General features: G+C 41.6%; 1 protein-coding gene and 1 long non-coding RNA gene across 3 annotated transcripts in view; one reads left to right on the top strand and one right to left on the bottom strand.

Annotated features, from left to right (window-relative positions):
- The window catches only part of PRKAR2A (protein kinase cAMP-dependent type II regulatory subunit alpha), a 150,955-nt gene extending 126,605 nt beyond the window's left edge, over positions 1-24,350 (top strand). Inside the window, exons 6-11 of the mRNA XM_077821266.1 lie at positions 3,399-3,552; positions 10,896-10,997; positions 12,397-12,471; positions 18,165-18,230; positions 19,371-19,509; positions 20,228-24,350. Of these exons, the coding sequence (XP_077677392.1) occupies positions 3,399-3,552; positions 10,896-10,997; positions 12,397-12,471; positions 18,165-18,230; positions 19,371-19,509; positions 20,228-20,361 (670 nt within the window). The 3' untranslated portion in view covers positions 20,362-24,350. The remainder of the gene's footprint in view (positions 1-3,398; positions 3,553-10,895; positions 10,998-12,396; positions 12,472-18,164; positions 18,231-19,370; positions 19,510-20,227) is intronic.
- The window catches only part of LOC144267359 (uncharacterized), a 31,351-nt gene continuing 14,936 nt past the window's right edge, over positions 10,949-27,363 (bottom strand). Inside the window, exons 4-5 of one of the 2 annotated variants that reach the window (XR_013346603.1) lie at positions 18,150-18,285; positions 10,949-11,469 (exon numbers count right to left, since the gene is read on the bottom strand). This is a non-coding gene — a long non-coding RNA (uncharacterized LOC144267359). Of the gene's footprint in view, positions 11,470-11,509; positions 12,885-18,149; positions 18,286-27,363 lie in introns of those variants that run through there. The other variant, XR_013346602.1, reaches the window with a different exon arrangement.

The raw sequence follows: 27,363 nt of genomic DNA on the forward strand, positions 1-27,363 counted from the left end.
GGCTTCGAGGCAGGAATGCCGGCTTGTGGGTTTGTTGCAAAGCTTTCCCACACCTGATACACTATAGTTTCCAAGTTGAGGTATCTGTGCAGGAATCAGTATGGTGGAGCTATTTGCAAGTGTTGTTGGCACAGAGCTGCATCCAGTGCTTGTTTTAGAAACCGGAGAGTTCAAAGACAACTCATATCCAATAGCAGGGTATGCAGTCATCACTCCTAACTGCTGCTTGACTGATGCTGCCAGCTAGGACTTAATTTAGTGGACTCTGTTTGTTCCTAAACTTATTTACTGAAGAGTTCCACTTGCTGCTATAGCTGACAATTCTCTTATTTCTAGGTGGCAGTTGACACCCTATGGGAGGTCAATAACATTCTCTCCAGTTTGTTGGTGAAGATTATAGCTTTGCACCCAACATTAAGTCTATTTAAAAACTTGATGTGGTGGTTTTTCTGGGGTTCTCTTCCGTAAACAGATTCATTGGCTGTTTTTCCTCTAGAGATTACATCTTTCATAAATTCTCCTTGACCAATGTCTGTTCCAAGGAATGACTATTCGGGTATTCCTCAGATGCATAGTTCCTTCTCAGACACTTCCCTTATAACATTAAAATGTAGGGAATCTTTGTCTTTTCATGAAGGTAGGTATGTTCAGAGGTACTGTCATCGACCATCCCTGACAATTGGTTGGCTTGGTTGCAGTGCAGTGGCTGCTAATGCATATGGGACTCTAGGTATACTTGGTCCCGCTTCAGCACAGCGGGATGGAGTAGATGACCTCTGTATCAGAGGCCCATTTGACGTTCACCACTCTGTCAGAAACTCTTGTCAGGCCTGGCATACACACTGTGTCATGATATTTCTTTAAAAGGTGGCATGTTGTATATCGTTTGAAATCTAATAACACACTGGTCATTAATGTCACTGAAATGTTTGTAATAACTCTGTATGTGAAAATCTGGATACTCTAATATTATGTCCTGGAGACGGTAAACAGACAAAGGTGAGAAAACAGGTTTCTTTCACAAGGAAGGAAAATGCGGTGGCAGATGCCTTGTCCAGGAAAGAGGGCTCTAACCGTCTGCCTCTGGGTCAGCCAGTGGCTAACCCTCCTGCAGTGTTGTAAGGGGGCAGGTGTGACCCTAAGAGCATCTCAGAACCAGAGGGTAGGGGACTCCTGGGTATTGTAATGAGTTTCAGCTGGCCTGACCAGTGTACCCCAACTCAATTAATATTCTTGCATAGTATATGTATGTGGTGTGTATTAAACATTATGGATATATGCTAGAATTATGACTAAAATGTGTTTAAATCAGGCATGTCAGGGGAAATTGGTAAATAGTCTGCCCTAGACAAAGAAATGTTTGCTTCTCTGACCAGTCTGGTCATCAGGCAGAGAGAATGAGGGTCTGTTTACATATTAGTTAAACTAAACTAGCAAGCGAACAACTGGGGGAGGAGACAGTATGGCATCTATACCTAGGAGGAGAAAGAAGCTTGGCTGTGTTTTACTTTTCAAACAATACATTACAAATTTTTGCTGGTCTGTAAAGATGGGGTGAAGGCTAAACCTCAAGTGATCAGCAATTGAATCTACTGATTGCATACAATATTACTGTATGATAAGTGTGTTGAGCAAGGTCTTTTATGAAAGCCTGTGACACCCTGATGATCAGTACAGTTGTGAATTGTAATTATTAACACTACATAGAGAATTATGAATGCTCCTTAATATTATACTTTACAGTCTGTGACCTAAACAAAGGGAGAAACAGGTCCCTCCCAGACAGGAGGGAATGTTCTAGCTATCTCCCTGTCTCCAAAGAAATTAAGCAAGGTGTGACCAAAACAAGAATCCCCATTTACATAGAAATCAGATGGGGAATGAGAAGGCCACAGGAAGAGAGGAACAGCAAGGTATATGAACTTTGAGAGAGGGAGGGCAGAGAACATTCCTAAGTTATCCATCACTAGACAGACACAAGAGGCTAGAGCTCTTGCAGCTGTGAAAGATGGGTCCTTCAACCCAGGAGGGGTTGAAGTCTCTGGAAACTGACTATAGGTGAGAAACCTGCAAAGGCAAAGATCTTTCACCTAGGAAAACAAGGCAAACCAGCATCTTGTACTTCTGTGGAAGGTTCTGACTGAGGGAAAGTCAGCCATGGCTCGAGAGACTGGTAACAGAAACCATCTTGAACAAAGCCTGCACTTTCCTAGATAAAGTTTTAGACTTTTAGATGCATTTTCACTTTTATTTGCCTGTAGCAGTTTCTAACTTTATTCCTTTTACTTAGCAGCACATAACTTTGTCCTATTGTTAATAAATGTGTTTTATTTTTACTATAAACTAAGTGTTGAGTTTGCAGGGAAGAGTTTATATACCCCAGTTAAGTTAATAAGCTGTAATATGCTTTTGTCTCTTTAAAGGAACAAATAAATCTTATTATTTCTCTGAACTGTCCAGGAAAAGGCTGGTGATTACAGAGCACAGGGTTTGGGGAATATTCAGGATGGGCAGTGTGTTGGGGTCACTTTGCTAGTTGTAATCAAGGCTGGTGGAAGTCAGAGTGGGGCTGGGGGTCTGTAGAAAGGCTGTTGGGGTCAAAGTTGCTGAACCAGGGCTGGTTGCATAGTGCACAGGCATTCAGGGTGTGACCTGCATATTTGTTGCTGTGAGTGTCCCAGGCTGGGAACTATAGTAGCAAGTCATTGTGAGCCACTCAAGGTTACAGGGTAAATCCCTCACTGGTCTGGATTACACCCCCAAAAACTGTGACTTCTCTAGCTCTACGTTCCTGTGATTCACTTATTGTAAATGGAATAACCAGAGAAACTCATTTGGACTGCCCTAGTACTTGGAGTCCCTGTCCAATGCAGCAAAAGCCCTCTTGGTGTATCTTCTTAACTTAACCGAAGAAGACACATTCATACTCAGATGTTCATCTCCCTTCTTTCCCCCACTCCAACATATAGTTTGACAAAATGTCTTTTAAAGAGCCAGGCACCTCAAACGTCAGAACCAGCAGCAGTTAGTCTAACTAAAAAAGCTCCTAAACCCAATGACATCTGCTAGGCATAGCAAAGTCAGAAAGCCCAAGTAATAAATTCAGAAGAAAGCAGGGAGCCCTGATCAGGATGGACAGAGGGAAGCTTCCAGGTGTTAAAATGAAGTGTGAAGGGAGAGGTGCTTTGAAGGCATCTTACATAGAAATAGCTTACAATCAGATAATGGCAAACTGGGCAGAGCATGTGCTCTTGGTACACAGATCCGAGATAGGAAAACTAATTCTTGTACTGGGAAAACATCTGCATAATTTATATTTGAGCCAACTGTTGAAAGCAGTATTTTATTAGCAGTGCTGTAATTTGGTCTAATGAACAGTATTTTTTCTATTTTTTCAGGGGATTGTATGATATTTTTGTAACAAGAGAGAGCCAGCCTCGTTGTGTCGGCCGTTATGACAATCACGGCAGTTTTGGGGAACTGGCCTTGATGTACAACACTCCTAGAGCTGCTACCATTGTTGCCACAACAGAAGGAGCCCTTTGGGGACTCGTAAGTGTGGAAAATTACTCTAAGCTGCATCAAGTGTTAAACACTAATTAATACACCCCATCAATCATCAGTTACTTTTTCCCAGTGCGTGTCTGTATGCAAATAGCTATTTTATCATGATTTATTATTTCAACCCAGAGTTCATTGTGCAAATGCTTTTTACCACTTCCCTAAAACAATCTGTCAATAAATCATAATTCCAGATCTATTAGTGAGGGTCATTTGGTCACTTCACAGGCGCTGCAATGTAAAGCTTTTGCTAGTTAGTCTGTTTTTTCATACTGCAGAGGGATAAAGAGAAGGTAACGAATGCATGTATTTTATAGTAGGAGAACAGCCCTGCCCATTTAGGACTTGGGAGGCAAGAATGTTAACTCCCCAGCATCTTCCTCTCTCTCTGGGGAACAGTTGTAGTTCTCTTTCTTGTTAGCCCGTCAAGTAATCTGAAGCGCTCACTTTGAGGTAGGAAGAGACACCAAAAGATTTGTTCACCTTCCCAAGGACAAACTGTAGCTTTCATGTTGTTCCTGGTCTCTGCCCCACATTGCTGTGGAAGAGGTCCCAGGATGAGCACAGCTTTGAGAGTTGTTCCCACCTTTTGGGCTGATAGACAATATTGCTGCTTTTGTTTCTGGGTTAGCTTGCTAAATGTGACTTCTAGAAATTGGAGCTTCCTATATGGTCCTTTTCTTTACAGTATTTGTGTAAGGTCTACTTTCAAAGTGCTCGGTGTTACTCATCTGCTATAGTTCACGTCAGAAAATGACTGTAATACCACAGAAGCCTTTGAAGTTTGTCGTATAGTACACATGGCTCCTCAGCAACTATCAGTAAAGGTTGACTGTGCATTATGACCTTGATTATATGATTGATAAGCTATTACGCACCAGCATGTTTGTGCAATCTCAGTGCACACTGAGATTGACTTCTCTTTTTGTTTGTAGTTCATAAAGGAAAGATTCTGATAAGCTAACCTGGGAGTAATGTTGGGGTCTAATTAATTTCTATAACAAAACAGGCTAAATAATATAAAATGAACCACCTGCACATGGAGCTCATTAGAAAAAGTGAATAAGGTGACAGTTACCTTTAAGCTGAAATGAAGTTGATTTGCCTGGCCATAATTATGGTTATTTTCCCACGATCCCTTTGCCTGCTCTCTGCTTTTCTCTTTACCATACCTTCGTCACTCTGAAGTAGCACTGTCTCAAGCACCTCACTTCAGCTCTCAGCTACTCAGTAAACCACAGGAATGACTCGCTCTCTCTTCCACTTAGGAGGTTTTAACTACCTCCACAGCTCTGCAAGCCCATCTCAGCAAGACTAAGATCAGTAATCAAATCTAGGTCTCTTGCAAGGCAGTGAAGAGTACTTACTCCCAACATCTGATTTATCTTGCTCCTGTGCCACTGAATGCTTCTGGAGAGAGACTCATTAACATGCACACTCCCCTCTTTCAATTCTGCCTTCCTCCTGGTCAAACAGAAGCCCTTCTCCTCCCTCACTGACTCTCAAACCCACATTCCCACACTCATTCCCAACCTCTGATGCCTTCCTGAAATCTTGCTTTGCTCCTGTGTCTTCTGCCTCTCCACACAGGATGTAACCAACTATTACAAAGAAAAGATGAGCAATATTTGCTGTGACTTCATTTTCCCCTTGCCCCCCAAAACTGTGTTTTCCTCTTGCTTTTCATTAGGTGTTTCTCACTTGCTCTTCTCCTCCAGTGACCCCATTCGCTCTCTCCTTTGCCCAAGACTGAACTTTTTGTCTTCCCCCGCTGCTCCCCTTCTCTCACTGCTAACAACACCATCCTTTCTGTCACTCAGGGCCACAGATTGAGTGTCGCCCATGACTCGGCCATCTGTCTACACCAATATCTAAGCCAGTGGTTTTCAACCAGGAGTCTAGGACCCCCCTGTGGGGCTGTGAGCAGGTTTCAGGGGGGCCGCCAAGCAGGCCAGCATTAGACTCACTGGGGCCCAGGGCAGAAAGCTGAAGCCCCACCACATGGGGCTGAAGTCCAGGGCCCTGAGCAATGTAGTTTCACAGGGTCTAGGTAATTGCCCTGCTTGCTACCCCCTAATGCCAGCCCTGGCTTTTATATGCAGAAAACCAGTTACTGCAGCATAAGTCGGCTGTGGAGTTTTTATAGCATGTTTGGGGGGCGCTCAGCAAGAAAAAGATTGAGAACTCCTGCTCTAAGCTGTGCCCAGATCTTACTACTGTTTCCACCATAACCGCTCTAAGATCTGGCTCTTTCTCTAAAATGCTCACCTAGGCCCTCTGGCCCTCCTTACCTTGAGAAGCCACCAAGTCCAGCCCCCTGCACAGGGGCAGAACCAAGTAAACCTAGACCATCCATGACAGGTGTTTGTCTAACTTGCTCAAAAAATCTCCAATGACGGGGATTCCACAACATATTCCAGAGTTTAACTACCCTTATAGTTAGAAGGATTTTCCCAATATCCAGCCTAAATCTCCCTTGCTGTAAATTAACCCTGTGATGGGTTGGACCCTCTTCTGGGGTGCCACCTGATGTATTGGGGTCCCACTGAGCCTGCCCATTCCACCAGCCTGGGCTCCCTCACTCTGTCCTGCTGCGCAAACACAGTTAGGGACACACCCAGCTGCAGAATCGCACAGAGTCTGCAGTCAGCTCTGTGTGGGAAGACTCAGCTCGGGGAATTGCCTAGCACAGAGGTACACACACTCTCTGGAGTGTAAACCCAAAATTATATTGTCTTGTGCTGTATAGAGATCTATACAGTGTAAGCTTGTGAAATTCGCTCCCTCCCTCAATGTGGAGGAAGATATGCACAGCTCTCCCCCCCATTATGAATTGCACAAACTGGGTTTTAGAATAAACAAAAAATAAGTTCAACAGCTACAAAAGGTAGATTTTAAGTGATTATAAGGGATAGCAAACAGAACAAAGCAGATCACTGAGCAAATAAAACAAAACATGCAAACTAAGCTTATTACACTAAATTAAATGGTTGTTAATAGCCAATTCCCACCCTAAGTGGTGGTTTATGCAAGTTGCAGAGTTTCTTGAAGGTAAACTGCACTGCTTGCAGCTTGAATCTCCAGGTATTTGTTTCACAGGCTGACCTTTCTCGCCTGGGCTCAGCCCCTGCTCCCAGTTTAGTTCCTTTGTTTCTTCTGGTGTTTTCAGCAGTCTTCCTTCTTGGGCGGGGAGGCAGTGGAGAAGAGCCAGGATTAACTCACTCCCCAGCCTTAAATAGGATTTACATATGGCCGGAATCCTGTCTCCTAGTTTGACCCCCACCCCCTTCCAATAGAAAAATACCATGAGTCCAAAATGATGTCCAGTACCAGGTGACCTGATCACCTGACCCTACAGCGTTAAAGCAGCATCCCAGGAAACTTCTCAGGAAGGAGGGAGATTAGAATCTTCAAAGTCCTATTGTCCTTCCTAATGGCTCATCTTGGCTGTTTGCCTACTGTCTGGTGGGCATTCCCCAGGTGAGAAAACAGTTGTAATTGACAGGTTTCAGAGTAACAGCCGTGTTAGTCTGTATTCGCAGAAAGAAAAGGAGTACTTGTGGCACCTTAGAGACTAACGAATTTATTTGAGCATGAGCTTTCGTGAGCTACAGCTCACTTCATCAGATGCATACCGTGGAAACTGCAGCAGACTCTATATATACACAGAGAATATGAAACAATACCTCCTCCCACCCCACTGTCCTGCTGTTGTAATTATTACATAGTCAATATTTTTAACTTCAGATGCAGAAACAAAACATGCATACAGATTGGATAATCACATTCAGTAAATGGTAACCCTTCCAATGACACCTCACATGACCCCTCTTGCATAAAACATATCTTAGTTGTGCCATATTCATATCATAAGCATATCTCTGTGACTGTTATGGGGCATGGGGTCATAATCCCCATTACTTCTTGTCCAACCTTCAGTAGGTATGAAGGACCAAATGAGCACTGTCCTCTTTGTAACAGCTCTTAACATATTTTAAGATAGTCATCAGGTCCCCCCTTTGTCGTCTTTTCTCCAGACTAAACACATCCAGTTTTTTAACCATGCCTCATAGGCCAGGTTTTCTAAACCTTTTATTATTTTTGTTGCTCTTTTCTGGGCTGTTTCAAATTTATCCACATCTTTTCTAAAGTGTGGCACCTACAACTGGACACAGTATTTACTCATCCAGCTGCGGTCTCACCAGTGCTGAGTAGAGTGGGATAACTATCTCCCATAACTTATATATGACACTCCTGTTAATATACCCAAGAATGAGATCAGCCTTTTTCACAACTGCATCACATTGATTCATTCAGTTTGTGATCCACTATGACCCCCAGAGCCTCTTCAGCAGTAGTAGCACCTAGTCCATTATTCTCCATTTTGTAGTTGTGTTCTTTCTTCCTAAGTGTAGTGCTTTGCACTTGTCTTTACGGAATTTCATCTTGTTGATTTCAGACCAATTCTCTAATTTTCAAGATCTTTTTGAATTCTAACCCTGTTCTCCAAAGTCCCAAATGTTATAATTGTACTCTCCACTCCATTATCCAAGTCATTAATGAAAATATTGAATAGTATCAGACCCCAGTGGGACTTCACAAGATATGCCTTCTCACTTCAACAGTAAGCCATTTATAACTACTCTTACAGGAGTATGAGTTTTCAACCAGTTATGCACCCATTTTATAGTAATTTCATCGAGACCAAATTTCCCTCGTTTGCTTATTAGAATATCATGCAGGACTGTGTCAAAACACTTAGTAAAATCAATGTATATCATTGCTGCTGTGTCCCCGGCTAGGCCAGTAACCCTATCCAAGAAGGAAATTAGGTTGGTTTGGCATGATTTGTTTGTGACACATTCATGTTGGTTATTCCTTATAACCCTTTCATGCTTTAGGTGATTACAAATTGACTGCTTAATTATTTGTTCCAGTATCTTTCCAGGTATCAAAGTTAGGCTGATTGGTCTATGCTCCTTGGGTTCTCTTTGTCCCCCTTCTTAAAGATAGGTGCTGTGTTTTCCTTTCTCTAGTTCTCTGGGCCACACCCCATCCTCCATGAAAGTTCTCAAAGCTACTCCCTAACAGTTCCGAGATTGCTTCAGTAGTTCCTTAGATATCCTAGGATGAATTTAATCAGGTCCTGCCATCTTAAATACATCTAACTTATGTAAATAGTCTTTAACCTGTTCTGTCCCTATCTTGGTTTGTGTTCCTTCCCCCTTGTTGTTATAATTGTGTTGAGTACCTGGTCACCATTAACCTTTTAAGTGAAGAGTGAAGCAAAATAGGCATTAAACACCTGAGCTTTCTTGATGTGATCATTTATTAGCTCTGCTTCCCCACCAAGTAGAAAACCTAATAATTCCATCATATTTTCCTAATGTTTTAAAAACATCTTTTATTGTCTTTTGTGGCCCTTGCTAGGTGGAACTCATTTTGTGCCTTAGCTTTTCTGATTTTGTCCCTACATGTTTGTACTATTCTTCCCTTAGCCTGCTGAGAAGTTCTCAAGAAAGCTAAATATTTCTGATATTGTGGGTACAAAAATATGAGGTGAACAACCCTTGCAGATATTGGGCGAGCTTAATCTCATTTGGTCAAATGCTGCTACCTAGTGGCCACATTGATCAAGTCACCCCATAACCTTCTCTTTGTTAAGTTAAATAGATGGAGTTCTTAGAGTCTACCACTATAAGGTATGTGTTCTAACCCTTGAATCATTCTTGTGGCTGTTCTCTGAACCCTATCCAATTCATCAACTTTCTTCTTGAATTGTGGGCACCAGAACTGGACATGGTATTCCATTACCAGTCACACTAATGCCAAAAAGAGAGGTAAAATAACCTCTCAACTCCTATTTGACATTCCCTTCTTTATGCATCCCAGGACTGCTTATGTTGTTTTGGCCACAGTGTCACTTTGGGAGCTCATGTTCCACCATGAGTATCCACCATGACCCCCCCAACCTCGCAGGATAGAGTCCCTCTTCTGTAAGTGTGACCTACATTCTTTGTTCCTAGATGTATACATTTACCCATATTAAAACACACATATTGTTTGCTTGTGAGCAGTTTATCAAGCAATCCAGATGGTGCTGAATTGGTGATCTGTCCTCATCATTATTTACCACTTCCCCAATGTTTGTGTCCTCTGCAAAATTAATCAGTTATGATTTTATATTTTCTTCCATGTCATTGATAAAAATGTTAAATAGTATAGGGCCAAAACTGGTCCCTTCAGGACCCCACTGGAAACACATGCTTAATGACAATTTCCTGTTTACAGTTACATTTTGAGACCGATCAGTTATCCAGTTTTTAATCCATTTAATATGTCATGTTAATTTTAATATTCTGGTTTTTTAATCAAAATGTTGTGCAGAATCAAGTCCAGTGCCACACAGAAGTCTAAGTATGTCACAACAGCACTATTACCTTTATCTGCCAAACTTGTAATCTCATTAAAAAAACCAGGTTAGTTTGACAAGATCTGTTTTCCGTAAACCTATGTTGTTTTGCATTAATTACTACCCTCCTTTAATACTTTATTAATTGAGTCCCATATCAGCCTCTCCACTATCTTTCCCGGGATCGGTGACAGGCTCGCAGGCCTATAATTACCCAGGTCATCCCATTTACCCTTTTTATAAATTGTTACACCATTAGCTTTCTTCCAGTCTTCTGGAACTTCCCCAGTGCTCCAGGACTTACAGAAAATCAGCATTAATTGTCCAGCCAGCTCTTTTGAAACACTTGGATGGAAGTTATCTGGACGTGCTGATTTAAAAGGTCTAATTTTAACAGCTTCTGTTTAACATTCTCCAAAGATACTAGTGGAGTGGAGAGTGCTGTCACCATATGATGAAACTATATCCTCTGTGTTTTTCCCCCAAATACAGAACAGAAACATTTATTGAACACTTATGCTTTTCTGCATTATTAACAATTCTACTATTTAAATCTAGCAATGGACCAATATCATAGTCAGGATTCTTTTTGTTCCTAATATATTTTAAAAAGTCTCCTTCTTGTCCTTAACTCTGCTGGCTATAGATTTCACCTTGTGTCCCTTTGCTTCCCTTATCAGTTTTCAACAATTCCTAACTTCTGATTTCTATTACAGTAGGTCCTTTTTACAGCAGCCATCAGCAATGCCCATTATTTGATTAATACAGCACAATTTTAATAGACTTTTTAAACACACTGTTTATAAACTAGCATTTGCAGCATTCCTGCTTTCTGGAGAGAAAGCATCAGTCTGCATATCTCTTAAACACTTGCCATTTTGTCCAAAAGAAATAATCCATTTTTCTATCCTTTCTCTTACAGGATCGAGTGACGTTCAGAAGAATTATATTGAAAAACAATGCGAAGAAGAGGAAGACATTTGAATTATTTATTGAGTCTGTGCCCCTTCTTAAATCGCTGGAGGTAAAGCTGTTTTGTTAGCATTTGCTTTAGAGAGTCTGCTATTATTGATGCTTTTCAATTAGATAGGATTCTTGTTGGATCCTTGCTAGAGCACAATTTGAAATAGAAGTTACAGTAACACCACATTAGTAGAACAACTTAATTTCTTTTACAGCAATTATGCAAAAAATTTGTTCACATCCTTCCTTCAGTCACAAGTGGAATGAAAGGTTGCTGATTTCATCTTAAATACCATATGTACCCTTCTTCAAAATCACCATACATTCGGGAAACAACATTGTTCAAAGCAAGGAATGGGAGTTAAGGGGTCAGGGTTCTCTTCCAGATTATGGGTACTGATGTGTTGTTACTTTAGATAGTGACTTAATGTCTCTTTGCTTCAGTTTCCCCATCACAGGCATACCTTTCACGGATGTTCTCTAAGGCTTAATTAATGTTTGTAAAGCACTTTCAGATCCTTTGATGAAAGGTGCTAGAGAAAAGCAAAGTATTATGGTTAGTTGTGACTGGCAATCTCTGCTCAAGGGCTGGAAAAAACATGGTGGTACAGGTCAGGACAGAGGTGTATTGGCAAAGCTATGGGAGGAAGCATCCACAGCCCCTGCTCCCTCTGTACCTGGGTTAAACCAGCTCCATCACTGTGACCTTCCTGAGCACTAAAGTGTCTCATAAATATTTAGGAAAATACAAAAATACCTCATTAGCATTTCTGGTGGCTTATTGCATGACGAACTGTGTTTATATTATATGTAGAATAACTCATTTCATTACATTTGAGGTACACATGCTCAAGATTAGTTGAGTAAGATTTAAATCCATTATTGATGTATCATCTTTGCTGTAGAATTATTCCTTTCTGAACTGTTTTTGCCGCTACTCTGGACCCATCAAATTCTCTCTTGAGAGGCTAAGTGGACAAGAGGAAATGTGAGCTTTAATGGAAGATTAATCTCTTTAAACTATCATCTCTTCCCTGTACATGAAGACTCAGGCATACATATTTCGTACAACCGCTTTCTAATTTTTAATTTCTAATTTACCATCATTAAAACAACAGACCTTTAAACTGCAGTCAAGTTAACACATTTGACTTTTTCCCCTTACTTAGTCATAAGTACATAGGGTCAAATTCAGCTCTGGAATAAATGAGTAAACGCCACTAAAGTCAATAGTCAATCTTCATTTAATCCACTGTTGAATATGGTTCCCTATCTATGACACTAGAAAAATCAGAAACTCCCAGATGCTCACTGTAAATTGTATGGCATGCTGATCTCAAAGAGCATAGCAAGCATTCTTTTTAATATAGTACACAAAAATAGGAAAAGCTTCACATGGTTTCAGGTCCTAATTCCTCATGGCAGTTGTACGCTGAATGGAAATTTTCTCTCTGTTCCAGGTTTCAGAGCGAATGAAGATAGTTGATGTAATAGGGGAGAAGGTGTATCGAGATGGGGAGCGCATCATTTCTCAGGTATTTGGACTTCGAATTCCCCCCTCTTTCTTTATACTACATGGAATCATAGATACCAGTTTGGTTGTCCAGTTTGACCTTATTCACGCCATTATTCCTACTAACATCTTATTTAAGGTTGTTGGTTTTTTTATTATTTTCAGGGTTGGGATGGTACCTAGTTCCCCTAGGAATTTGTTCTATTATCCATTTTTCTTACTCTAATTTACTTCCTGCTTGTGAATATTTTTAAAAAGCCTTTTTTCAAGTTATACAGGAAGTACAATACAATTAATGACTCTTATTTGGGTGATTAAGAAAAAACACTAAGGAAAGATCCCTATTGATACAGGGTTCCATGAAGGTCCTCATCTTCCTGAAAACAGCAGACGTCTTAGACAATCACAACGAGCCTTTTAAATGCACAGTGTAGCCTGATGAAACAAGAGCGGATAAATAGTAAAATGATCTCTGACAAATTTTAGATCTTGTTCCTATCAAAATCTAAAACAATTCAACAGCAGTGATTTGTATAACACTTGAATTAGGTCATCAGGAAATTATCTAATTGAATTGAGTCTAACTAGTAAAAATCTGACCAAGAATCATTGATAATGTCTTCAGCATACATTAATTTTAATTATTTTGAGTGACAGATAATTTTGAATAAATGAACGGCCTAGCCTGTTAATAACTAAACAAAGCCAATTAATTCCATCCAAAAATCCACTCTGTTTTGCAAGATAAAACCCTCCTGCTTGAGGGCCTGAGAAGAGTGAGCTCTGGGCAAATGGAGAGTCAAAGGCAAAAAGCCCACACTGAGATGTCAGGTTTGGGATCACATGCAGTAATTGATCCAATTATGCAGCACTTTTAATCTCCACAAGTAACAGAACTCAGGAAAAGTATATAAAACACTCCTTAGATATTGCCCAGGGGATTAGTGATCTGAATTTATGTGGGCAGCTGGGATATGATGTATTTTGTACACCTTCAGCAGTGGATCAGATTTAGTGCCTGGAAAAGTCTTGTATGCTAGGAGTCATGTCAGTGCCATGCACACTCTCTTACCAAATAATTTTACATTTAAAAAATCATTTTCCATTAATTTGGTCATTCAGCTAAGAGTAACATTATCTTTAAAGCATTTGAAAGTTGTTAGCATTATCTAGTTCCTAGTTGAAATCCTTGCATTTCCCACTCAGCTTGTTTCTTTTAAGGTAGAAATGTTTTTTTCCAACATAGATGTGGTGCACAGATCTTTTAATGCCTTAATAGCTTGCAAAACTGTGTGAAATGAAATAGCTGGATTGACATTTTGGCTGTCTGAATGACACCTAACCTTCTGCAGTGTCTGAGTTCTAGATAAAGTCTAGAGGGACCACCAGCTCCTCTCTTCTGACACCCTCTGTCAGTGCTTCTCAAGCTGTCTGATGTGGGGGACCGGCAATTTTTTTTTCCCAATGTGCGCGCAGACGAGCAGCTGATGGCTGCCGGTCCGCGGACCACCACTTTGAATAGCACTGCTCTATGTCACAGGCCACCAACACCAGCCAACTAAGGGTGCTAAGACCAGATGACAGAAAGAATCCCTGTGGCCTCCTGGATTGCTTGGCCTGCTTATACTCTGTTGTTGTATTTGCATTATCTTAGCATCATAGACCAGGACCCCATCATGCCAGGCGCTGTAAAACACAAAACAAAAAGATAGTCCCTGCCCCCAGAACTTACAAGCAAAGACTAGAAACAACAGATGGATATAGACGGACGGGAGTACAAGTGAACAATGAGACATTGGTCAGCATGATAGACAGTGGGTTTTGGGACTTGCCCTGCAGCTGCTAGGAGAGGTGTCCTCCTCAGACATGGCAGAGGAGCCATACCATCATAACTTTTCCCACAGTCTTGGAAACATGTATTGCCTTGGCACTGGGCTGTGGCTCTCTCTCCTGCCATTTTTTAGGGTTCAGTTCCCTTCTCACTTACGTTCTTTGTAATGTATTTATAAGCTGTGTTCATGTCTCCTCTGATTCTCTCTATCCTCTTTCCTTGGCCACTTAGGTACCTTCTATCTGTGTTTCATATCCGTATATTTCCCATATATGTATTACACACAAACTAAAGAGAAGAGTAAGAACATAAACAATGGAAAAACATTAAGTTTGCAAAGTCAAGCACGCTAATGTAGGAAATGCCAGAATAAAGAGAGTCTGTACAACTCACATATGTTCACTAATTTTGGTTGCCCAGTCTGAGACATGTAGGACTTGATTTCTCACAACACTTAACATTGTATAATGCTTCATATGTTCAAAGCACATTTCTAAGTGACTTCAGTTGCACCTGTGAGTGCTCCAAGTTTCTGCAAATCAGAGTCCAGGGGTCTCAAGCCAGACAAACTCAGAAAATCAAGAACACACAATTAGTGACCACATATGAAACTAGCATCATAGAGGAACAGAACCAGGGATAGAATGCAGTTCTTCAGGACAGCATTCAGCTGCCTTAAATATGAGACCCTCCTTTCTCTTCCTGCAGTCCCCTGCTTCATTCACTACACTCCTGCAACAAATGAGGCAGAGGTCCTACAGACAGCAGCCTCCTTCACCACACACAACTCGGATTCATCCACAGAACAGATCAGTCCTGTATATTGAATGAGGCAGTGTCCTGTGGAAAACACAGTATGTGATCATGTAATCAAAGACTGTATCATAAAGTATGCACTCAAACGGGCTGAGTTAAGGTTGCACTAACATCCGAGTGCTTGACTTTGCAACCTTAATGTTCTTTTCACATAAATTTTGTGTGCAGTTTCCTAGTTTCTTTAAATAGCAAACTAGAAAAAAAAAGTTCCATTATGTGGTGTCACATTGACACCCACATGGTTCATCAGCAGGGTTAGAACCTCTAGATCCATTGCACAGACCTCTGCCACTTGAGTTGACAGAGTAACTGATATCTGTGGTAGGTTGCCATCCTCTGTGTGGACCAGCACTAGAGGGGGATGGGATGCTTTGCCACTGGGTTTCACAGATATTTGCAAGCAGCAGAGGAATGGTGAGACTCAGGAATCTTGGGCTCCATTCCAAGCTCTAGCAGTCATATGGTCTTCTGCCCATTGCCCCCAAACCTTGACCCCTTCTTCTCTGTCCTCACCAATTCGTCCCAGTTGTATTTCTTCCCCATCCAGGCTCCTCATCCACGTCCCATTCTCCTCACCTAACCAATTCCAGTCTCCACTCAGGTTTTTCATCCCAGTTTCCTGGCCCAACAAGTCATAGTCTTCCCTCTTCTGACTCCCCATCACACTCCCAGTCTTCCCTTCTCACCTCCCAGCTCCTCATCTGAACTGTCTGTCTCCCCGCAACCTCTAGTTGGGTCTCTCTGCCTGTGTTTCCCTTCCTCACTGACTCCTACTCCCAGTTTCACTCTCATGCTCCTCATCCAACTCCAGTGTGCTCACACCCGGTTCCTCATCAGATCTGTCTCCTTGCCCTCATCCCACTAATGCCCAGTCCATCCCCAGTCTACCACCTGGCTCCTAGTCCCAGCCTCCTTGCCCAGGCTGTCCCGGTAGGGTGACCAGCTGTCCCAATTTTATAGGGACAGTCCCGATATTTGGGGCTTTTTCTTATATAGGCTCTTATTACCCCGTCACCCCTGTCCCGATTTTTCACACTTGCTGTCTGGGCACCCTATGTCCCGGCCACTTTCCCCAGCTCTTGTCCTCTGCATTTGACTCAGGTAGCTTCCTCTTCCATGCTGCCTGGGTGTCAGCAAGGGGAGTGGTTACTGAGAATACAGGATGGACAGGCTCTCCCCTTCTCTCAGTTCTGGTACCCAGGCCAGCCTGCGGCAGCCAGAGCTGCAAGTTCAAGGAAAGTCCTGCTCAGCCCGAGGCTGGAGCATGCCCGGTGCAGAGGGATTAAGCTATATCAAGCCTCTACTGAGCAGTATGAACTATGATATTTCAGAGACTTGCAGCTGGGCCAAATTTGTGCAGATTTTCATAGGGAAGGCAAAAGGCACATCCCTGACACAAAGGGCAGTCCCCTAACAAATTTCAACGTCCTGGTCCAAAGCACTTTTTGAAGTGCTAGAGCTTCTCAAAGAAAAGGCTGCATGAATTTTTTAACATGGGCAAAACATATTTTTCCCTAGGCTCATTTTTGGATACAGCTGAACCATTTTGGCTGAAATTTTCCCAAAAAACCCTCCTGCAGCAGAGGCCTGGCATGGAAAATTTCAGCCCAAATGGTTTCTTTTGCAAAGTTATAAGCAACTGAAAATGCAATCTTATAATGGGAAGTGCTGGCCAATGTTCTTGTTAGACGAAGCTCCTGCCCTGTCTACAAAACACTTGTCTCTGTACTTGCATATATATATATATATATATATATATATATGGGATCAAAGTAAAGCTAGACAGATAATGGGGGTCATCCTGTGAGCCCCAAGGTGAACACACTGTATTTCCAAGGGTGGTAGTTCTGGTGCATTTGTGGGTGTACACACCCATCTTCCCCAGCCATTTTGCACTTCAAGGTCATATTTAGCTGATTACCTGAAGCCACCCTATAATATCTTTGTTGGACTTGTTTGCTCTTCAGGTAGCTGTCCACCAATTTGTATCTTTTTTTTCCCTTGAATGAATGACTTTGTTTCTTTAATATTATATTTTTGGCTCTATATTGAACGCCTTATTGACATCCCAGTATGCTCCGTCCACTCATTGTCAGATATACCATTAATCCTATAGAAGGCCATTTGATTTGTTGGCATAGCTTAGTTTTATCAAAACAATATCTCTTACTGGTTTTTAGACACCTTTCCCACAAAAGCTGATGTATTGGACTCCTATTAGTCTCAGCTGTTTTGCCCAGAATGTGTCAGGTTAATTAGCTGGTAATTTTCTGGTTCTTTCCTCCTATTGACCATAAAGGAATAGTTGCTACCATGTTTGGTATTTTCCAGACAGCTAGTCTCTCTCCAGTGACTCACTGAAACTTGTTTTCAGAGGTTCCAGGCATTCCTTGGTTAGTTTTATTAAAAACTATATGATGTATTTCATCAGGATCTGCAGTAGTTTTGCCAGATTTCCCCCCGTCTTTGTTTGCCCTTTTGTTGTTGGCCTCTCCATTTGCCATCTCAAATCACTGAACTGCTTCCTGCACAAGGTTTTCACTACAAGTTGAGCAGAAGCAGCTCCTTGCAGTGCTGGCTCTTTTGCTATTTTCTCATACTTGCTCTCCTTTCTGATGTTGCAGAGATTCTGTATATTCCTCACCTTTCTCTTTTACTGAACGTACTTCTAAAACCCTTTCTTATTGCTTTTGACTCCTCTAGTTATCATTTTGTTGCTTTGTTTTTGTTTTCTTAATATTACATGTGCATTCCTTGACGACTGTTTACCAGTTCAACTTCCTATCAATTTTTTCCCTTCTATTTCACAAGCATTTTTAAAACCTTCCTTGTTTATATTGGTATGTTAGCCTTTTGGATGTCAGCAGGTAGACTCTCCTCAGACTCCTCACCCCTCTTTTGAGCTACTGCTTTAGCCCAATATAGGCCACTTCCTGTATTAGTCACTGCAGCAAATTTTCAACTTGTGCACAATTTAGCACTAAGCCCTGAATAGTGTGAACATTTGAATATAATTTCTGTATCTTAAAATAAGATGGCAAATTTATTCTTACCTTTTCTCTTTATAGGGTGATAAAGCAGACAGCTTTTACATTGTAGAGTCTGGTGAAGTAAAAATCTTGATTAAAAGCAAGGTGAGTTGAAATACAGTTATGGGGTGAGAAGTCCAGTGCTATCGTAGTTTAGAAACTAAGTGACAGGAAACAAAAAGTAGAGATAAATGGTCAATTTTCACTCTAGGCAAAGGTTAATAGAGAGGAGGTGTAGCATGGTTCCATACTAGAGTCAGTGGTGGTTAATATATTTATCAATGCGCTGGGAAAAATAGTGAACAGTGAATTGGCAAAACCAGCAGATGACAGTTATGTAGGTGAATAAAGACTACAGAAGAGTGAAAAGTTGCGGAGGGACCTAACAAAGTGAATGGGCAGCACAATGGCAGGTTATGTTCAGTGTTGACAAATGCAAGTCAACACTGAAGGGAAAAAATTTGAACCATTTCATGCTATTGCTGTGTTCTAAATTTTAAGAGTCCTGGGCATCATTGTAGGCAGCCCTGCTCAATATACATCTTTTGGGGGGGAGGGGGATATAAAAAGAAAAATACCCTCTCATCATAGGACCTTCCTCCTGAAACATATGGTACTGGATAGGGTTAGACAGGACAGCGGGCTCGGTGGATTCTCGGCCTGATCTATGTTCTTAATAAAAGTGCTGTGCTGTACAACAGACGAACTCTCGGATTATTTGAAGATCTGATCGTTATTGTTTCTAGCTGGGCAAGGCAGGCTGTACATCTCCCCAAAGTCGCTTCAAGCTATTTCAAAAACCGATTCTGAAGATGATGCATGTCTGTTTGAGAAACATGCTTTGCTTACATCTGCACATGTGCAAATTGTCCTGATGTTCCCTTCCAAACTTCAAACATGGATACAGTCTTCCCTAGGGGGGACTGTAGTAGGCAACAGTCAACAGATACTCAAAGTACAGCATCTTTTAACCCTTTGCCCTTCTGTGACTTCTTTTAACTGGAGTCTTGCTTTCAAACAAATAGTGCTCCCAGTTTGAGGCAATCTTTACTGGGCAGAGCCTTGTGTATGTTATACTTAAAATCTTTGTTAGGGAATATTCTGGAGACCCTGTGTACAGGATACTGAGCCATTACTGAAGCATTTCTCTGCCAGCTGTGATCTTCTGTTCAGAGAGAGCTGTATGCATAGCACTGTGTCGTGATTAGAATAGTCACTTTGCTTATTGTTCTATTTCTGGCACAGACTATGACAAGTAAGGACGCTAACCAGGAAGTGGAGATTGCCCAGTGTCAGAAAGGACAATATTTTGGAGAGCTTGCACTTGTTACCAACAAACCCAGAGCAGCCTCTGCCTATGCTGTTGGGGATGTCAAGTGTTTAGGTAAGGGTACTTTGTGCTGCTAGGTATCTCTCTGCAGTAGGTGCCTTCAGGCAATGCCCAATTGCTTCATGTTGTCTATGCTATTCCATTAAGTTGTACAGCCATGTAGATTCTAACTGGCATCCAATCTGGATTGCTTGTTCTTCAGTCAAGGCCAGGAATTTTGGCCTGCAAGAGACCTTCAGCACTTCAGTATGGGAACCCTTGTTTCCTTCATCTTGCCTTTCTTTGTACCATTTCTGTTTTGACTGGGGATGGTGTAAGTGCCCAATGGAGATTAAGTACGTTACTTCCTTTATGTGCCTGGCTTCCACTATTTCAGAAAAGGGAAGTCACAGAGTCAAGTGTGTATCTGCAGCATGGTAGCATAAAAAGCACAACCTCCATTCAGCTTGATTTCCTTCCCTCTAAAGATGTTTGTTACACATGACAGAGATTTTTCAGTCACGCTCATATTGCAGCTGTGTGTTTTTTGCATTTGGCCTCCAGATTTATGCCAGGATCAGACATTTATTTTTATTAGTCTCCTGGATCAGCATGACAGCTTTGTAAAATGAGAAGTTTGACTTCAGTGCGAGTGGCTTCCACTGAAACAATAGAACCATGTTGGCTGGACTCAAGTTACATCAGTTTTAGAAAGTAATTCGGATTGGGTTATTGCTTTATTTTGCAGGGCAGCTCTTTATTTGTTTTCACTCTTCTATTTGTTTCTGTGTAGTCATGGATGTGCAAGCATTCGAGAGGCTGCTTGGCCCCTGCATGGACATTATGAAGAGGAATATAACACATTATGAGGAGCAGCTGGTGGCAATGTTTGGTTCAAGCATGGACCTGTTGGATCCAGGGAATTAGGCACAGGGTACCTTAGTGCCTTCTCAGTTCAACACACAGAAAAGCCTCCTCTCAGCAACACAACACATAAGGAAAAATGGACACTACAGAACAGTTACTGCTGCTGTCTTCTTGGGCATTTTAGAAACCATAAATAAGTCTCAGCACAGATGGATGGGGAGAGGCTCACTCCATGCCTCCACTTTGCTGCTGAAATTTCATTATTAGGCTTAGTTTAAAGATGATTCTAACCCTTCTCTCACTTGTTTGGCTCAGAATGGCATGTCTCTCCAACAATATAAGTGCCTGATGCAAAACCCAAAGTGTAAAAGATACAGAACCTTCCTTTTTTTTTCTCATTTTATTGTTGTGGCAAATCTTCAGAGCAGATTTGTAATGGCAGGCTGCTTATCTTCCCCCAGGGAGCAGCCTTCTTTTTACAGTCTCTTAATATCTTCCTTTGACACTTCCTTTACAGAATGTCAAAAATGTAATTGTAGCATTTGGGTTTGATGCTGAATATATCAAGGGGACTTGAAATTATCAGAGCCATTGAATAAGTTGGCACTGAGGTGTTCCTGCCATCTGCTGAAAGCTGCAGGTACTGCAGTTCTGTAATAAAACTATAAACAAAGCTGGGGGCACAAGAGAGAAATAACTGCTCAATACTGAAATGCAGAAAATGAAGAATGATTGACTCTGAACATTTTCTGACCAGTAAAAAGAATTGTTTTCGTTCTTTATGCTACCACATATGCAGAGAGTTCGATAGTCGTCCAACAGCTCCAGTGGCTTGAAGGTGCCATAGCTGTATCATCCCCATAAACTTGCTCTCCATTTCTTAAACGGGGCAGATTTTACTGCTGAGATGTTGCAGCACATGACCCTCTCCTGCTTAGATACCCTTTATACTGCTAGATTTCACAGGGCATTGCTGTTGTCTGGATCAGTTTTAAAACTCTCTTTTTAAGGAGGTTAATTTTTTTGTAATTTAGAGGAATAATAATTATGTACTTAAGCAGCTCCCCCCAATTCTACTATTTTGTAATATTTAACTTGATTAGGCACTTAGATACTTCCAAATGCCAAGTCTGTTTGTTAAATCTTTCAGAAATTAGCAACATTTGACTTCATGAAGCAAATGCCTTTGCTAACTAGGCAGTTGGTGTGTTTGGAGTGGTCTTTTGCTTTAGGTAATATAATTCAGTTAAAGATATTTATTTGTCAAATCTGCAGCGTTTATTAGGAAGACTTCTGTTTCTATAGATCTATTGACCTTAAGGCACATCCTGCTGAGATTTTATCAGAGTATTATCTAAATGAGACTCCGACCTTCAGGGGGACCCTTTTTATGGCATAAAATATAATATTTATATAAAGAAAAGGCAATGAATTTGTAGGTGATAAGTCTAGTGGTCCCCTTTCCATTTTCAGTGTTCTAAATTTATGTGAAACTTACCTCCATGTTTCTGGGATGGTGAAATTTTAATTGCAGACTCTGATGGGTAGAACTGAACCCACTATTTAATTTTTATGATCACCTGAGAAAGGGGAGAGAATACTATAACTCTGAATTCCTGCTTGTTAGCACACTAGAAATCTGCTCTAACAAGGTGGAAGGTGCAGAGCTACAACACGGAGTTGGCTTCTAGCCTGTAATATTTTCCTCACTCCTTCCAGCTCCTGCACTGTTCTGTAAAGTGGGATCCATATCAGGTTGAGTCTGTACTGTTGTTGTCTAGTTACAGTAGATTGCATTATGCTTTCAGATGGTGGACTGGTTTGTTAATGAATACCACTGAACAAGGTGTGCCTCACTGTTACAGCCCTGATGCTGTTATCTAGTTGCTCTTGTAACTGCCTCCACACACAGTGTGTTTTCCCTGTTTTACTGTACAGGTTCAGTTCTGCAAGGCTAAAAAAGCAGCAGGAACTGGAATTTCATTCATACTTCTGAGGTTTAACACTAAAAACACTGTCTTTCTTTTTAATTGTAGAATTTTAAAAAAAGAACAGTTGGCAGGTCCTCATGCTGATAACTGGGAGATCAGGATTCAGAAGCAGACTCAGGCTCTCAAATCAGGCCAGCTGTGGATTGTCCAGGCAATCCAGACACAAGCTGGTCTCAAACCCATCTGAGTTTCCGTACAGCTTAAGCTGTCACATGAACTAAAGAAATCTCTCTGAATAACTATCCTCAACCAGCTTTGGTCCTTCCCATACAAACACTTCCTCAGATGCCCCTCCCTTGTATCCACTGGAGTAAAGCACATCTGGCTACGCTTACAACTTTCAGTTCTCTGCATTATAGGACTTGGTGCCTCAGAATATGCAAACCTGATAAACTGTACTGAAGCCTGGCCAAAAGGAACAAGGTCTACTGGACACCCTTAGGGCCTTATGGAAATTCTGCACGGAAGGATTTTAATAGATTTAGAAGGCAGAGGGAGGGAACATGAGGCTATGGACTCAGAAAGCTAGAGGTCCCAGATGAGGGAACAGATTTACAAACTTTTATCCATCTCTATGCTCCTTGCATGCAGTAGAGTGGAATTATCACACACAGCCATGTCACACCCAATGTCAGATGGGACACTGTAGTATGATGCAAGTGAGCAACTGAACTTTGAGCAGAGAGAATGAGCCTCTAAGGGCAAGGGGTGGGGGATCATCAGTTTAAAGTCCATCTTTGGGATCTGCCTGGCTGGTCTGGTTTGTTTTAACCAATTTGCTATGTAGTCTTTTGGGGAGTGGGGATAAGAAGATAGGGAGAGGTGACCTATAGAATGTTACTCAATAGCACCTTTGGCTAGCCAGCCAGAGTATCAATAAAGGACAAAGTCAGAGTGCTTGAAAAGAGAGAGTGAGAATTGACTTTGAGACATTGGTCAGTAGTGATTCAGGTGCATCACCACATCCCTGTCTTACTCCAGCCACTTTTGTTTTAATGTGTCTAATGGATGTGTGAGTTTCTCTGTTGGTATTGCTCTGTGTTCAGTAAATCTGCCATGGATTCCCAGCAATTGGTAGTGGAGAGAGCTCTAGTTTAATAAGAGACCTCAGCAGCAAAGTGGGCAAGAGGATGATGATCTTGAGATTAGGAGAAATATCTGTCTTATTTCTGATTCTCTGCTTGTGATTGTTGTGAAGTCAGTGAGAGGAGCTTTCAGTGGTCAAGTGTCCTGGCATATGGTATTTCTGGTTAATGTCACAGCACAGGTTTCACAATGTACAAAAAAAAAGCTGTCTTTTAAAAAAACAAAAAAAAACCCCAAAGTGCAGTTTTGCACAGAGGAAAAAAGAAAAAACCCTTTGAATGTCACCTTCCATTCTCTTTCCTTTTCAGTTAGCTGATGTTGGGACTCTGGTTCTTGACATGTATTTGTAAACCAGTCTTGCCAAAATACAAATGTTTTGGGTTTTTTCACTCCAGTTACTTTTTGTTGTTATTACAATTACTTCTGTTTTCAGTCACTTCAAACATATGCTTTATTTCAAGAGGCCTTCCTTGTAATTTCTCTCTTTACAGGCTATAGTGTTATATCAGTATTTAAAGATGCAAAAGAAAGCCACTAGCCTCATAAGAGAATTACTGAAATCCACTTAGCCTGGCTGGAGCTAAAGATCTGCTACCAATATTTTCCTCCACTCAAAAAAAATTGAATTCTGCATAAAAATGCTACCTCAAGGCTCCAAGTGCTTTAAAGGTCTTTCACCTGGGAGAATTCCATAAGTTGGTTTTGCAAATTGGTCTGTTGCATTGAGTTAAATGTTTTTTATTGATTCATTGGGAGACCCATATTTTATTAACTCATTTTACAACTAGTATTTGATTCTCAAAGGATAAGTGATTGCAGAGAGATCGATTCTTGCACTGTGGTGTTGACAGCGGGAGGGAAAAATACCTGCCATATAAGCTTATGGTTTTTTTAAAAAAAATCATTCTGGGGTTCAGCTTCACTTTTGGTAAATAAAATGCTGACATGTCGTGTCCAGCCTTCCTGGTACAATCCTGTGTGTGTGTTAACTTATTCCAGCTGACACAGCCCCCCACAGCATTTATGTAATGAAGTGGCTGTGTATGTCTAGTGACAAAGGAGAAAGCCTTACTTGGAGGACTGCTGGAGGCACTATAGTTAGTACTCTCAGTGGCCTGCTGAAAATGGTATTCTCTCCCTGACACAACCAGTTACAAAATTCCCCAACCATAGAATTTTACTATTTGGTGAGAGGACCCTACTGATGCATTAAGATTACACCTGTATTTGGATATTATTGCTATGGATAAAACCAGCTCCTACGCTGTTGTTGCCACACTACATAGTAAAATGGTGCAACTGGCTTTCTGATTTATTATTTGAGTACTGTTGGTGTTTTGAGCACTGTGCAAAACTAAAACAAATTCTGCAGGAGAACAAAACTAGTTTTAAGATGAGATAAGTTTCTAAAGTTAGCTGCCCTGCATTTGTGGCTGACGCATAGTGTGTGCTGAGCTGTGGCTGTCTATTTCTTTAACAAAACTAACACAAAACCTTTAAAGGAAACAAGTAAACATCCAGTACAAAAGATGTGCTGTGTGACCTGGAGAGTTTACTATCTGAACACCCAGCATGATGGCATATTTGCTTTTGCTGAGCTGGTTTTATTTTAACCCTCTTAAACTGTATATACAGCTTTAAATGTATAGATTTGGGAGAAGAATTCTGGTGTATCCACGGGACACACTGATCAACTTTCAAAATGGAAAGTGCCTTAGCAAATTCACTACGGGCTTTGGATGAAATAAATGTGTCATGGCTCTGGGTTTTGCTTCCCATGTCAGCATTGGGAAGCTAGGAACTGTTCAGGTCAGTGTCACTAAAATGTACTGAAGTGCATCCACTAGGGACTCTGTCTCCCAAACCAAGGCGTGAGCTAAAGATCGGATCCGAAGCTTGCCAAGACACTAAGCATTTGGAAGAACCCCACACCTTCTGAGCACTCAAATCCCTCTCCATTGGAACCGAGAGGGGAGAGAAACCTCCCAGCCCAAGAAAACAAGCGGCATGGAGCTGAGGCTCCCTTGGCACCAAGCAGAACAACAGAGTTTTTACTGATGTCTGTGCAGGTGATGCTTAGACACTTGTCATCTGGGATCCGCATATCAGCAAGATGTTAAGATTTGCATTATTACCCCCACTGCAGCGAATGAGGACAGATCTCTGCCATTGTTTCAGGCTGGCTGCAGACTCAAGGAAGACAGCACTGCAGCAGTTATTTTTGGTTTGTGTTTTTGAATGCTTTCTTTGGCAGGAAGAGGCCTACATAAATAATTGTTCTTTCATGAAAGCAGAGAGACCACAGCAAGGGAAAGGTTCTGCAGGAAATTCCCCAACAGCAGAATCCTGGCACATATAGGTTCTGGTCATGTGGAAAGGAGCTACAGGACAGTAAGTCGCATCTCCTGGGCCAAGCAGTTGGATCCACAAGGGTACGTGTGCAGCCTCTACGGACACAGCCATCCAGCTCCCTGTGGCTGCGGTTCACCGTTTCCGGCCAATGGGAGCTGTGGGAAGCGGTGCAGGCCGGGCCACTGCTTCCCGCAGCTCCCATTGGCTGGGAACGGCAAACTGCGGCCAGTGGAAACTGTGAGTGGCCGTACCTGCGGACGCTCAGGTAAACAAAGTGTCTCGCGGCCTGTCAGGGGCTTACCCCGAACAAGCCACAAACCAAGTTTGGGAACCCCTGCTCTACACTGATGCAACTACTTCCACACTAGGGGTTGTACCGATGAAGTTCTCAGTAGAAAAATCACCCCTCCCCCCCCCCCCCCGTAACTGCAGTAGCTCAATCAGTACAAGAATTGTGTGCACACCAGGCCTAAATCATAAACTTAGTTAACGCAAAAGTGACCCGTTTTTCTCCCATCCTGATAAAGTTCTAGCTCCCTTATGTGGATCAGTGCTTTGGTGCAGAGCAGTTTGTACTGAAGATCGCTTGTGAACAGTGCACTGCTCTGTACAGAGAATCTTTTATGCTTTATCGTTACAAAGTGAGAAGGGATCCACTACAAAATGTAGAAAACAGATTTTTTACCCCACCATGAGGGACTAGAACTGTTTATCACTTTTCTGAGCATGTCCCAACTCCACCCCATCCCCAAATGAGTTCATGCTGCCCAAGGTTACTCCAGGTCAGAAATGTATTTGTGTTCATCACCTTGCACTTCTTGTAAATTGAGATTACAGTCAAGCACAACCAATATTTAGTTTTCTAAACAATCTCTTCTGCCACAGCTGCAGAACTGTTAACATCTACAGTATACTGATACTGTAAACAAATGAATGGTTATCAGAACTACTGTACCTTAAATCTGTGAGGTTAAAATCAACTGTTTTGGCCAAATCTGCATGTTATGAAAATTACATTTCCTCCCAAGTTGACACGGCCATTTTAACGATGTAAAGTGCCCTTTTTAACATGGAAACATCCCTGCAAATACTTGGTACGTAACATGGCTTGAGGCAGCTACAAGAAATTCACTGGGCACTGAAGGTTTAGGGTGCTGCAGTCTCATCTTCAATTTCATTTCAGGCTGTTGAGGACAAGAAATACTCGCTGGTTCTGGAATAAATCACCTCAGATACAGCTGAATACAGATGGCTTTTCCTGAAGTTAAGCTGCTCTTTCAGCTTCAGAAAGACAAATATTGAATGCTCCATGATAAATACACTGTGGGCAACAAAGGCAGAGATGCTCTTTTTCTTTTAAATGGGCTTGACTTTGATGCAGTATATCTGAATCTAACAGCAGAGTATTCTCAGTCCAGTTACTGTTGCTGGCACTAAGACAGGATTAAACCATCTATATAATACAGAGAACAGACCTTTGTTACCAAGTTTTACAGTCCTGTATCCTCGACATGGGAATTGTCTGTAGGCAGGGCAGCATTTAAATTGACAATGAACATCTGTATCTGAGAGATAATCTGATATGTAAAAACACACTGCCAGCCTCTCCTTTCAGAGCCCGTTTGGTCAGTAA

Source organism: Eretmochelys imbricata, chromosome 7 (genome assembly GCF_965152235.1).
Source record: "Eretmochelys imbricata isolate rEreImb1 chromosome 7, rEreImb1.hap1, whole genome shotgun sequence".
Taxonomy (NCBI): Eukaryota; Metazoa; Chordata; order Testudines; family Cheloniidae; genus Eretmochelys; species Eretmochelys imbricata.